Source organism: Lithobates pipiens, unplaced genomic scaffold, assembly GCF_037356315.1.
Source record: "Lithobates pipiens isolate NorthernLeopardFrog02 unplaced genomic scaffold, aLitPip1_a1.2 Scaffold_13, whole genome shotgun sequence".
NCBI lineage: Eukaryota > Metazoa > Chordata > Amphibia > Anura > Ranidae > Lithobates > Lithobates pipiens.
The window spans coordinates 305,252,456-305,267,600 of record NW_027507718.1 but is presented as its reverse complement, the minus strand read 5'-3'; the positions used below and the strand labels follow the sequence as shown (position 1 = coordinate 305,267,600).

The 15,145-nt window shown below is 43.0% G+C and overlaps 1 protein-coding gene across 1 annotated transcript in view; it reads right to left on the bottom strand.

Moving 5' to 3' along the window:
- The window catches only part of FAT4 (FAT atypical cadherin 4), a 330,870-nt gene extending 317,066 nt beyond the window's left edge, over positions 1–13,804 (bottom strand). Inside the window, exon 1 of the mRNA XM_077476878.1 lies at positions 7,925–13,804. Within this exon, the coding sequence (XP_077333004.1) occupies positions 7,925–13,051 (5,127 nt within the window). The 5' untranslated portion in view covers positions 13,052–13,804. The remainder of the gene's footprint in view (positions 1–7,924) is intronic.
- Between the last annotated feature and the right edge of the window lie 1,341 nt (positions 13,805–15,145).

Below are 15,145 nucleotides of genomic sequence, written 5' to 3'. Positions count from 1 at the left end.
ATCAGCTGTCATCGCCTGATTGCCTCGGATCAGTGATCACCCAAGTCTCATTGACTCTGTGATCACAGCTCGCTCCGGGAGCGTGCACAGGGAAGGCCTCCCGGGAATTCAGATCCGGGCTGTGGCCATCATTCGGCTATAGCACGGATGTCAAGTGGTTAATATGTACAGTATATACAGGAACAGCTATCCCTTACATAGTTTGGTGTGAAGCAATGAGATCACCATTACAAAGCAGGAAAGACATAAATATTACACAATATAATATATAAATATTACATAAGTATTACTAAAGAGGATATATTTGTACAATAATAATAGCTTTTTTTCCATTTCCTTCTTTTAATTTATCTCTAGGACTGTATATTTCGGATATGTGGATATGGATATGCTTCTACAGCTGTAGAAGGAATAATAGTCATTAAAAAATATAGCATATTTCATTCTATCCCAATCTTCATCTCAAAATATCACCCAAACCATGTACTTCACTCCCCCAAGACTTCATGCGCTATAGCTCCCCCATCACCTCCTCTCATGTTTACCTCAGGGACTTCTCCAGAGCTTCTCCCTTCCTCTGGAACTCACCACCCCAACCTGTCGGGCTGTCTTCTACTCTGTTTGCCTTGTTTGCCTTTAGGTGAACCCTGAAAACTCATCTTTTTAGTGAAACCTTTCCGGTTTCCACCCAATGAATTGGTGTGAGCCAAACTGACCCAGGTTTGATCAAAGGCTATTCAGCAAACTTCAAAAAAGTTCAGATGCTGAACCTGAATCCCACTGAAATCAATAGGAGCCAACTCTGTCAAACTAAAAATGTCCATAATGGGCAAGGGGTATCAATAAATAGCATAGGGTTTGGGCAATGCCCTGGGTACCAAAATATTCAATTTGACCAGGAACATAATTATTTTAAATGATTAAAGCAGAACATTAAAAAAATGCCCAATTCCTTTAAATATTATTCCTGGGGTGTGCCCTAATCCTGCCTGTGAAGGTCCACGTCTCTGTTATGTAGAGGAAGTGCTTCATCAGCACAGACGTTTACATGGGGAAAAAGGTGTCTAAAATTTCCAGCAAATTTTAATTTCAGACATTTCATTGCCAGCTTCTTTACAAAAAGAGAGGGAGGCTTATCAGAATCTAGAAGCATCTTTAATAATAAAGGGGCCCCCGAATACTGCCTTCCATCACATGAACAAGTTGGGGAATCCTGGCCATATAAGGCAATGTGCCACAACATTAGCAATTCCTAGGCACGCAGCGGGTGCCACTTAGGCTGGATTCACACCTATGCAGTTTTAGTGCTTTTTGCATTTTGCAGATTTTGACTACAGAACATGTTCCATAGGAAACTATGTTAGATGAACTGTAGTGCAAACCTGCAAAATGCAAAAAGCACTAAAACTGCATAGGTGTGAATCCAGCCTAAGTGGCACCCGCTGCGTGCCTAGGAATTGCTAATGTTGTGGCACATTGCCTTATATGGCCAGGATTCCCCAACTCGTTCATGTGATGGAAGGCAGTATTCGGGGGCCCCTCTGAATCCAGCCTTAGAAACCAGTGGCAGTGGGAAACCGTCATATTTAGAAGCAGTATAAATACCACCTCTATATATGATGCACGGCTCCCACTGAACCAGAGGCCGGATGGGCGAAAGGTTTGAACCAAACTGTTGGCTCATTCCAACGTATAAACTGAACTTGCACCATCAGCTCATCCCTCACAATGAATTACCTTTTAAATCACTTGATCACCCCTTTTAGATAGTAAGTTGTCATGAGCAGGGTCCTCCCATCCCTCTTGTATTGAATTGTGTTGTGTTGTAACTGTACCATCTACCTTTATTCTGTAAAGTGTTGGGTAAGTGGTTGACACAACATAAATCCTGTATAATAATAATAATTCTTTAAAAAAAAAAAATTGAAAAATTGCAAGCTGTGTTCTGAATTTGTGGCAGGCTAAGTACTGCAAAAATGTAATCTGAATAATGATTGCAACCATAATACTACAATCTTACTCTGGAAATTCCAAACAGAACATGTATTTTTTGTATCAAATGTAAAGGAAGGAGCCGTGCATGTATAAACTTTAGCCTCTAAGTGAAGAACTTAAAATGCTTCAATAGGAAAACATTTGTTTTTCATTTGAGGTAAGGCTTGCGCTAACCAGTAAAAGCCTATAACTTGCTTGTAGAGCGACTGTAAGCAAAAAAAAAAAAAAAACATTTCACAGGCTACTGCGACCAAGAAGGGTTTAGAACATTGGCTTGAAACCTGAGCTTCTTAGTCAGAAAAGTTCACTCTGGAACTTCTGCAATGAAACAACCAAAGCAAGTCATCTACAGAACTTGAGTACTTCAAAATGTTTTCTCCAAGTACAGACAACCTAATCTTATGTTTTCTTTAAGGCCACACAACTTTCCAGAGGTTTACTCAGCACAAAGAAAGGCTACTGGCATTACAATGGATCCTAACAGCATAAAAACAAACTGGAATACCGCTTTCTTCACAAAGTGCAGGAACCCGCAGGAACCAATCACATTTTACTTTTCACCAGTAAAGAACAGTCAGGACAATAGAAGATGACTGCTGATTGGTTGCTATAAGTTGCTGTAACTTATAAATCCTTCTTTGCCAAAGTAAAGTAAAAGTATACCCAAAACGATTTTTTTTTTAGATATTGATAGATTAGGTAAGTATTAAAAACCCTATCATGCTTTTATTGCTGTGAAGGGGCTCATCTCTGTGATGCACAGAAAGTTATGCAGGAGTGCTGACATTTACAGAAAAAAAAAGTATTTAAAATTTCCAGCCAATGACATTTCATTGCCAGCTTCATAACCCCTTAGTGCCGGCCGCACGCAAATATGTGCCTGGTCCTTGGTGCCGAGAGGCCAGATATTTGCGTGAATTGCTGTCATTAGAGCTGTGCCGAGAGCGCGCGTGCTGCATGCTCCCGGCACAGTTACCACCACCTAACCAAAAGCTGATCGCTGCTTCTTCTCCCCCACCCACCAGCTGTCTAGGGTTCTGATGTCATTAAGTTCAAATCAGGGTCCATAGCCCTGCACTGGACATGATGACATCAAGGGACAGTCCACCGCTGGAGCATGGGGGTGCACCCTCTGCCGGGGAAGCAGAAGATCAGTTAAGTAATTTGTTTCTTCTCTCCCAAACCATAGCAAGATTCTAACCCAAAGGTGCAAAGCGCCTCAGTGTGAAAGTACCCTTAAAGCGGAAGATTTAAGAGTTTCAAAAAACAGTTACATTTCTGACACATGCCGGAAACTGTCAAACCATCCAATGGCTGGTGTCATAACTGATCACATGTGAAGCATCATGGCAGTTGTCGATTAAACAGAGGCAAAGATGGCAGCTTGGCCTGAAAACAATAGGGGGATTTACTTCCACTTTAACTTTTCAAGGCAAACTGTAGACACTCTTGTATTGTGAAGCTGCCCATGAACCTGAAGATCAGGCTACCTGAGAATGTTGCTCTTCAATGGCAGGCAGGCTGATGATCCAACAGATTAAGCCATCCACAATGAGAGCTAAACACAACAGATATGCCTATTCCAAGGGGATCATATATCAGAAAAGAAAACAGAACTATTCCATTGAGAGCCAACTGCACATGGATATGGTCCTCCAATGATGGCATCTTCAGACCTATCCAAACCCTATCAGAGCAGACAACTGTTGGGCAGGTCATGTGGAGCCTGTATATTATACTGTACATTGATGATTAGCAGAGGAGGATTACAATGTGCCCTCTGTGTAGGTTTGCCAGTGTATGCACATCTTTACTCTCAGATTCCCTTTACACTGCATCCACAGCGCTGACTACTGAGATCTGTGCCCTCTAAACAAAAGAAATGTCTCCTATCAACGTCTACTAAACCTTCGTGGTGGGTGAGAACTGCTGATGAAGTAACTATTGTCTTCCGATGTCGTGCACATTGACCCATAGTCAGATACAAATAAATAAAACATATACGGTTTGAGATTAAGCTATCATGATCAATCAAAAAATGTGTATCGTTGTATTATCAATAACCACTAGATCGATAGACACACGGATATAAATATAAACAAATATCACACAGTGCTAATATACTATTTTTGAAGATCATTTCCATTGCTGTCCTCCTGTACTACCATTAGTGGTGACTACCATGTGCTCCTCGTATTATTATCCTGGGGGGGGTAATATAGCATGATACCAATCAACCTGTCAGGGAGTGTGTACAGAGAAAATAAACACTGTAAATGGCAACGCATCGAGAAGCAGATTTTCTTTCACCATGCTGTCTGCAATACATCAGAAACATCTTGTACCTACAGTGTATGATATATATATATATATATATATATATATATATAGTGTATATATATATATATATATATATATATATATATATATATATATATATATATATATATATATATGTATATATATATATATATATAATATATAAAAAAGAATACAGTGCATCCTTTTGATGGCATTTCCAGAATCTGGTCTATAAGTTTCGAAGAATCCTAAATATTCCAGGATGATCTCAGCATTTTTCTGTGTCATGAAATAAATCAAACAAATAGATAGGTTTCTCTATATTATTAATACACAGCTTACACATTAAGCTGCCCATTAGGATACTACTAAAGGCAAAACGTTTTTATTTGTTTGTAGACAGAGTGGAGAGGAAGTAAAACACCGGTCTTGTTTTTATTGCTGTCTGTGTGTGCCCATTAGGGAGATTCACCCTCTCTACTTGCCCTGTTTCACAGAGAGTGAAAGAAAATTCCAACAGGAAAACAGGGGAAATCTTCCAATGGGGACACTAGTTCAACCAGGGATTCCCTTACTTGTGTATAATACAAACATGTATCATTATTATTTAAGGTACTTATATAGCGCCGTCAATTTACGCAGTGATTTACATATACATTGTATCATTGTACATGTATATGTATATTATTGATATACAGCTTACACTTTAAGCCTCCTATTAAGATATACACTATATTACCAAAAGTATTGGGACACCTGCCTTTACACACACATGAACTTTAATGTCATCCCAGTCTTAGTCCATAGGGATCAATATTGAGTTGGCCCACCCTTTGCAGCCATAACAGCTTCAGCTCTTCTGGGAAGGCTGTCCACAAGGTTTAGGAGTGTGTCTATGGGAATGTTTGACCATTCTTCCAGAAGCATATTTGTGAGGTCAGGCACTGATGTTGGATGAGAAGGTCTGGCTTGCAGTGTCCGCGCTAATTCATCCCAAAGGTGTTCTATCAGGTTGAGGTCAGGACAAGTTCCCCCACCCCAAACTCACCGATCCGTGTCTTTATGGACCTTGCTTTGTGCACTGATCCAAATCATTTGGTGGAGGGGGGATTATGGTGTGGGGTTGTTTTGAAGGGGTTGGGCTTGGCCCCTTAGTTCCAGTGAAGGGAAGTCTTAAGGCGTCAGCATACCAAGATATTCTGGACAATTTCATGCTCCCAACTTTGTGGGATGGCCCCTTCCTGTTCCTACATGACTGCGCACCAGTGCACAAAGGAAGGTCCATAAAGACATGGATGAGCGAGTTTGGAATGGAGGAACTTGACTGGCCTGCACAGAGTCCTGATCTCAACCTGATAGAGCACTTTCCAGATTATTAGAGTGGAGACTGCGAGCCAGGCCTTCTCGTCCAACATCAGCGCCTGACCTCAAAAATGTGCTTCTGGAAGAATGATCAAACATTCCCATAGACACACTACTAAACCTTGTGAACAGCCTTCCCAGAAATGTTGAAGCTTTTGTAGCTGCAAAGGGTGGGCCAACTCAATATTGAACTCTTCAGACTGAGACTGGGATGCCATTAAAGTTCATGTGTGTGTAAAGGCAGACATCCCAATACTTTCAGTAATATAGTGTATCTTAAGCAAAACTTTGTATTAATATTAGAGTGGAAGGAGATTACAATACCTGTGCGTTTTTATTGCTGTCTGCATCCCCATTAGGGAGAATCACCTCTCTACTTGTCCTGTGTCACTGAGAGGGAAAGAAAATCCCAACAGGAAAATAGGAAATCTTCCAATGGGGACACTAGTTCTGGTGACAAAAAGGCATTCCCTTACTTTAGAGGGACACAAGCTCTGGTGACAACCAGGCATTCCCTTACTTTATAAGGACACAAATTCTGGTGACAACCAGGCATTCCCTTACTTTAGAGGGACACAAGTTCTGGTGACAAACAGCCATTCCCTTACTTTAGAGGGACAGAAGCTCTGGTGACAACCAAGCATTCCCTTACTTTAGAGGGATACAAGCTCTGGTGACAACCAGGCATTCCCTTACTTTAAAGGGACACAAGTTCTGGTGACAACCAGGCATTCCCTTACTTTAGAGGGACACAAGTTCTGGTGACAACCAGGCATTCCCTTACTTTAAAGGGACACAAGTTCTGGTGACAACCAGGCATTCCCTTACTTTAGAGGGAAACAAGTTCTGGTGACAACCAGGCATTCCCTTACTTTAAAGGGACACAAGTTCTGGTGACAACCAGGCATTCCCTTACTTTAGAGGGACACAAGTTCTGGTGACAACCAGGCATTCCCTTACTTTAGAGGGACACAAGCTCTTATTAGTATATGATTGGTTGCTATGGGTTAGTGTACTCTGCACACTGATCTTTGACTTTTCAGACAGGAAAGCTTATTTAATGGAGTTTTATCACCTCAAAGTAGAATTATAGGCAAAACTTTTTATTTTCATTTTGGATATAGTAAGGGAGGGTTATGACCCCTGCTGGTTTTTTTTTTTTTGCAATCTGTTACCCATTGCGGAGATTTCCCTTCATTTACTGTCTCATAGCCAAACAGGAAGTGAAAGGAAATATCTGCAAATTAAAGAGGGATTTTACTGTAAAAAAAATATTAAAAGCCAGCAGCTACAAGTACTGCAGCTGCTGACTTTTAATAAATGGACACTCCCCTGTCCCAGGATCCAGCGATGTCGGCAGCTGAGGGCGATCGATCGCTCGGCTCTCAGCTGCTGCCGCCGCCATTATTGGTGAGGGAATCAGGAAGTGAAGCGTTGCGGCTTCACTTCCCGGTTCCCTACTGCGCATGCGCGAGTCGCGTAGCGCAACAGGAATGGCCTGCGCTGTCTCTGGGACCCGTGTGTGTCCCAGCAGACAGTGCGCCGTGACAGGAAGAGGCATAGACTCCCGTGGGAGTCTATGCCCGGAAGTGGGTGCAAATACCTATCTTAGACAGGTATCTGCACCCCCCTCCCCCCTGAAAGGTGCCAACTGTGACACCGGAGGGGGGGGAGGGTTTCCGATGAGCGGAAGTTTCACTTTAGGGTGGAACCCCGCTTTAAGGGAATCCATTGGGCACCCCCAGGTCACCTGAACCAATGTCCACAGACAAGAAGATTTCCCCTCTATTACTTTTCTGGGGACAACTCATTCATCAATTACAACAATCAATGATAATGGTAACCAGAAAAAGTAGAGAGGGTGAATCTCCCTAACAGGCACACAGCAATAAAAATTGACAGGGGTTCTAATCCCTCTGCACTCTATCCAAAACAAAACAAAAAAAAAACATTTACCAGACGCAGTTCCTGTTCAGTTTCGTGCGCTTTTTTTTTTCTGCACCAAAATTACATGCACAGTGTTTTCAATGTATTCCAATGGCTCTAGTTCACACCATGCAGTCAGTTTCCAGTGCAGGAACTGCCCAGAAACTGACTGCATGGTGTGAACTAGAGCCATTGGAATACATTAAAAACATTGTGCATGCATTTCGTGCAGAAAAAAAGCGCACAGAACTGCGTCTAGTGTGAACTAGCACTTATACTTTAAGCACAAGATTCTACTGCACATCAGTAATGTATATTACATAGATATAAAGCATCTTACCTCTGCTTTCTGGGTTCTGGGAAAACTGGACTCTTTCTCAATTGCGTACACATCCACCTGGTAGAGACGTGCTCCACGCTCCCGGTCCAGAACTGCAGCAGTCTGAATGTCACCTGTAAGGCGTCCTATAGTGAACAAACGGCCAACAGTTCTTCCTTCACATCTCACCGATACAATAAAGTACTCCAGCTCAGTCTTTGTGCCTCGAGTACTAGATGCCTCAATAGAGATCACATTTGTTCCAACAGGCTCTCCCTCTTTTAAAATAGTTATATACTTTGGCTGGGAAAAGACTGGTCCATCAGTTCCCTGAAGAAGAATGGTGAGTTCCGTTGTGGTTCTTCTCCTTTCAGATCCTAAATCAGTGGCAGCCAAAATTAAATTGTATATGAGATGGGATGGTATCATGGGTGAAGCTACCCTTAGGTCACCGCTATAACGATCCACAATAAACGTTTCAGTGTCCCCGTTAATAATTTCATATTCTATTTCCCCATTAGGACCTTCGTCTGGGTCAAAGGCCGTGACCGTAGTGAGCACGGATCCTATAACCAGCGAAGGATCTGCAGCAAAAGCATTTTGAGACACAAATATGGGGACATTGTCATTTAGATCGCTCACTAGAATAGTGACATTTTTGAGGGCATATTTCCGTGTTTCCACAGGCACTGCCTGGTCACTGGCCCTGACGGTCAGTTCAAATAGGTTGGAAAATTCACGGTCAATTTCTGAATTTGTATAAATGGTTCCACGCATCTCATCAATGACAAAATGGTTGCCTCGTGGCTTTTGCTGGATGATAGCATAGCTTAACTGCCCATTAATGTCTGCATCGGGATCAGTGGCAGTTACAACCAGAATAGATGTACCTATAGGGATATTCTCTGTTACTGACTTGAAGATGTCTCCTTCAGGGAAACTGGGTGGATTGTCATTAAAATCTCTAACCTGTATGACAACAGACATAGTAGATGAGCGTGGTGGCCTGCCGTTATCCTTAGCTGTGATGTTTAATTTAAACAGCGCCTGTGTTTCAAAGTCCAGCTTCTTGGCCAAAAAGATGCTCCCGGTGTTGGGACTTATGCTGAAGGTCCCATGGTTATTAGTTCCTGTAATACTATAATGAATGTCAGCATTGTCACCAGAATCAGAGTCTGTGGCTGCAACCGAGGCCACCAATTCCCCAACCCTCATATTTTCCAAGACATCCACAAACAGAGCTGCCCTGGGAAAGGAAGGTATGTTATCATTTTCATCAAGTACATCAATACTTAATGTGCATGTTGAACTTAAAGGGACCACCCCAGAGTCCACAGCGTGGATGATAAGAGAATAGGTGGCTGTGGCTTCATGGTCCAACTTCCCCACCAATGTCACCTGGCCCGTACCGCTGTCAATTGAAAAGCGATTTTCTTCATTCCCTTTAATGATAGAATAAGTAATCAAACCGTTATTTCCCTCATCTACATCAGAAGAAGAAACCCTTAACACCTGGGTCATGTTTGTTGCTAGCTCGGATATACTGGCTTGATATAGATCTTTGGAGAATTTAGGAGCATTGTCATTGATGTCCCTTATAAAAATCTGCACGGTGGCCTGGTCTTTAAGGGGCTTTGGTAGGCCTAAATCAGTAGAGACCACTTTGAGTGTAAAAGCTGCTGCCCCCCTTTGTCTCATGAGAGCTTCCCTGTCAAACTGATGGGTACTGGTGATGTCACCTGTAATTGTATTTAATTCAAAGTCAGGTTGCATAGTCTCAAAAGAATACATGATATCACCATTAGAACCAAAGTCTCTGTCCATGGCATAGACTTTACCAACAAAAGAGCCTCCTCTCTGTTCCTCTTCAAAATAAAATACATAATTGGTGCTGTTGAACAGTGGTCTATTATCATTGACATCCTCAAGTATTATTGTGACGTTTACAGTGGCACTTAGAGGTTCAACGGCTCTATCAGAGGCTGTTACAATCAAAACATAGACATCCTTAACCTCTCGGTCAAGTTCACTTTTCACATACAGTTGACCATCTGGGAATATCCCAAAAGCCTCTGCCACATTTCCATCTGTGATATGATAGCTGATTTCCCCATTTGCCCCAGAATCTTTGTCAGAAGCATGTATTTTAAAAAACCTTGAGTTAACTGGCTCGGACTCTAATAAGGTTACTTCATAGGAAAGTTGGTCAAAGACAGGAGGGTTGTCATTGACATCGTGCACAGAGACAGTCAGTATAAAGCTGGATGTGAGCTGTGGAACCCCCATGTCTGCTGCTAGAATTTCTACTTGGTATGATCCAGCACTGACATCTAGGGCTCCGGTTATACTCACAGCACCACTTATAGTATCTGCATGAAACAGGCCTAGAGGGTTCTGTTTCAAGCCATAGGTAACCCGGCCATTTACTCCTTCATCTGGATCCACAGCTTTAGCCTGAAATATAACGTGACCTGATTTCCAATTTTCTACCGCATTCACACTTTCAACAGCATGTAAAAAGTGAGGAGAGTTATCATTCAAGTCTTTCACCGTAATATTTACAATTGCTTCCCCAGTCACTGGACCACCACTAGCCACAACTTTCAAATGATAAAAACTCTGGTCTTCTCTGTCAATAGCACCAGCTGTCATTATCAGTCCTGTAGTCTTGTCAATAGTAAACACTCCTTTTTGGTCACCTGTGATTATCAGGTAAGTTATATTGGTATTCAGATCCATTGTGGTTGCTGTGACAATCCCAACATTATATCCTATTGCCACATTTTCAAACATAACAAAACTGTATGTGTCTTGGGTAAACAATGGCGGATTGTCTTGGGTATCCAAAACAGTGATAGTAACTATGGCATGGTTGTGCGATTGTAGCCCTCCGCCATCAGTTGCCACAATTTTCAACTGGTAAGCTGTTTTTTCTTCCCTGTCTAGGGCAGTTTTTGTAGAAATGGCTCCTGTGTCAGGGTGAATGTGGAATTTTAAGGTATCACCTGCTCTGATGGAATATTTAATTGTCCCGTTGATGCCCAGGTCAGGATCAGCAGCTGTCACAGAAACAAGGAAACTGGCAGGTGGTTCATTCTCCTGAATGTTGGCAAAGTACTGTACAGGATAAAATACGGGACTGTTGTCATTAACATCCAAGAGGGTCACAGTGATCTTGGCAGGGGAAGACAGTGGAGGGGTTCCAAGGTCAGTAGCCAGTACTGCTAAGGTGCAATTTTCCTGCTGTTCCCTGTCCAACTCTGCCCGAGTACTAAGTTGGCCAGATAAAGGGTCTAGTCTGTAAAATCCTTGACATTGGCTTGGGCTCTCAGAATCAAAATAAAATCGAATAGTGCCATTGCTACCCAGATCACCATCTGTAGCCTTTAACGTTATCAGTTCGGTGCCAGTGGGGGAATTTTCTGGTAGGGAAAGCCAGTGTTGATCACTAGCTTGAAGACCGGTGAAAGTAGGCCTCTGGTCATTGACATCCAAAAGACTAACAAGAAGAGTAGTAAAGCTAGTTTTGGGTTGTGGCCCTTGATCTCTTGCACTGATATTGAGAAGTAACTGAGCTGCTGTTTCACGGTCTAACGCTGAGGTACTGGTTACCAAACCACTGTGTTCACTAATGGAGAACCATCCCAATTGATTTCCGGATACAATAGAATAACGAAGGTTGGCATTGAGGCCTGTATCCCCATCAGTGGCTGAAACGCCACAGATGTAGGATCCTGGTGGGAGGTCTTCACTTATCTCCACTTTGCTCTGAGGCTCTTGGAAGACTGGTGGGTGGTCATTGATATCATTTACATAAATCACAAGGCTGGCCACTGAGGATCTTGGCCTAGGGTGGCCCTGATCAGATACACTAACAGTCAAATTATAGGAAGGAATGCGCTCACGGTCCAGCGCGCTGGCCACTTTGATAAGACTAAGGTTGGGCACCTTGGATGTTTGTACCTCAAAGTGACGCTGCTCATTGCCCCCCAGGATAGCAACTGTAACATTACCATTGGCGGCAGGGGAGTCTGAGTCAGTGACTGTAAGTAATGCCACCACTGTCCCAACCTGGGCATTCTCATCCACTGAGGCATAGCGGGATGTAGCAGGGAAATAACGGAATTTTACTACAGGGTCATTATCATTAACATCGATCAAGCGAACAACAGCTTCTGCCCGGCCAGTAAGCGGCGGAGTGCCTAGGTCTCTGGCCTCGATGCTGAGGGTATACTGTCGTCGACTTTCATAGTCCAATGGCTCCCTGATTGTAACAAGCCCACTTTCTGGATCAATCTGAAAAGGAGTGCCTTCTACTAGCTGATATATAATAGCACCATTATCTCCCTCATCCCTGTCAGTAGCCTCTACTTTAAGTACACTTGAACCTATAGGGGCATCTTCTTCAATCTTAGCCTGGTACTGAGAACTTTTAAACACAGGTGGGTTGTCGTTGATATCTTGCACAGTAACATTGACTCGTAAGTGGCCTACTCTTTTGGGTGAACCTTTATCTTCCACTTCCACAATCAAATAATAACATGGAGTGGTTTCTCTATCTAAGGGCCCCTGGGACATTAAATGAAGGAAGGCACCATCCCCACTAGGGTTGACCGTAATGCCCAATTTGAAGCGCCCATCCTGGTTCCCCGATACAATACGATAAGATCGATGATCTACCCCATTAGTACCAGCATCTGAATCTGTGGCCGTGTCTAGGATGACCTGCCTCCCACCTTGAGTGTCCTCCTTAAATGACACCACGATGGATGGTTCAGGAAACACAGGGGAATTATCATTGATGTCCAGGACAGTAATGCGAACCTCGGTCGGGTACGTCGGCTGGCTGGACAGGACCACCAAGTTGATGACATCGCTGGCAAGACTTTCCCTATCGATGGTAGAGGTGGTGTAGATGGATCCGGAAGTGGAGTTAATTCGAAAAAGCGCATGGGATTCGCTCAGCCGGTAAGTGAATCCCGGTTTGGTGCTTATGGTACCTACATAGGTCTCTGTTGGCTGTTCCTCCAGAACTTCAAAAACCTGACGTGGCTGATTGCTGCCCAGTGTCCCAGGAACACATATAAGAAAGAAGAAGGATAAGAGGGGCATTGCTGACCAGGTCCTCAGCAGGGTCATGGTGTCCATCCAAAACTTTCCTTTCTAGAAGAGAACAATAAAAAAAATTCTAGGAACACCTTGTAGACTTAGTAAGATAACAGGAAAGTTGTCTCCATCAGCTGAAGAGTTGGCAACACTGGAGGGATGAGGATGGAGAAGATTGTACATCCAGGAGAAGGAGGAGAAGACAGCATTCCGCACTGCAGTCACTGCACAACCACCAACATCTCAGGAGGATCGGGGACTATTCACAGTCATCCATAGACACATCAATCAGTGTGCTGATCCAAAGACACATCGATCAATGTGAAGGTGCATAGACACATCGCTCAGTGGGGAGATCCAGCCATACACACATCGATCAATATGAAGGTGCATAGACACATCGGTCAGTGTGGAGGTCTATAAACACATCGATCAGTGTGGAGGTCCATACACATATCGATCATCAGCTGCACTCAGCTCCGATGTCTCCCTGATCTCTCTGCCAGGCTCCCCAGGACCGATCCGTGCATTGTCCGCATGCACCCCCCTTTATAATCCGGCTACTCATGCCCGCAGCCTGCCGCACATTTCTTTTTCCTCACCATGCCAGATCTCTTGCGCATCCAAGCAGCAACTTTGTTCTTTTTTGTAATCCAGTAAATGGGGGGTCCTATGAGCGCCCCCCCAGGAGAGCGGCGGTGATCGGAGGTGTGCGGGTGAGCTGTGCGGTCATAGTGAGGACTGAGCTCTCACTACAAGTGTCTCCCGGAGCCTTCACTGAACAAAAAAACTTTCTCCGCTCATTGATCCCTCTTCAGGGGAGCCAACATTGGAGCTCTCCCCCCTCCCCTCCCTCCTCTCCATCCTTCGCCCCGCCCAGCCACACGCCTGTCACTTCCAGCAACACCCCTCCGAGACACGGATTGGCCAGCGGCTACCGAAGTGCCCGCCCCTCTCCGCACAGTCCTGGGATGCCCGTCTAATCCCTCTTCACCGTGATTGGCTGCTGCCTCTTGTGTGTGGGCCAATGGATGTATCCGCTCGCATGAACCGTTATGTGGATGGAGATGGACTGGTCCCCGGGATCACACGTTGGACTGACAGCTGAGACCATTATTATATACTGTATGTGTACAGCGCACTGATGAGTCTATGGATCGCTGTGTATTATACAGCACACCCTCATTACCTCCACACTGAACGTTTACTATGCAGCGCCGAATCCCTGTACTAGAAGCTCTGTCATCACCTTGTCCGATGTACATTAGGGATACATTAGGAGAGCAGGTTACCCAATCCATGTGTATACAGCGGGAGCGCTTCACTGGTGTGTACACACTGCCCTCTACTGGCCACATGGTATGATTGCTGAACACTCAATGTAGCCCAGAGCCCAGCATGAGCCAACACTTTATGGGAGTGATATACTAAGGCTGGACAATACACCCCATTACCACCATCATACCAACAGAACACATACCTAAATAATACAATAAACACAACAAGGAGTATGGAAACGTTTAGGATGCAGCCCCTCAGTCCTTTTTCTGATATTTGTTGTTTACAGGTTAAAATCAGTATTTTTTGGTAAAAAATTACTTAGAACCCCCAAACATTTTGCATATATATATATATATATATATATATATATATATATATATATATATATATATATATATATATATATATATATATATATATATATTTATTATTATTATTATTATTTATTTATATATATATTTAGAAAAGACCCGCCTAGACAAGAATATATATATATATATATATATATATATATATATATATATATATATGTATATATATATATATATTTTTTTATTATTATTATTATTTATTTATATATATATATTTAGCAAAGACCCGCCTAGACGCCTAGATTCCCCCACCATTCTGATTGTTTTATTGCTGTCACAAGGAATGTAAACATATTTTGTGACAGTAATAGGCAGTGACGAGTACTCTTTATGGAGGGATCGGGGGTCTAATAGACCCCAAACGCCCCCTCTGCACTTCAAAGTATTCAAAACACTAAAACCCAATTTTTGAATAACTTGGATTTTTTTTAAATCTGCGTCATTGAATGCCAAGTAAACCAGAAGTGACATTGTAATGCCGTTT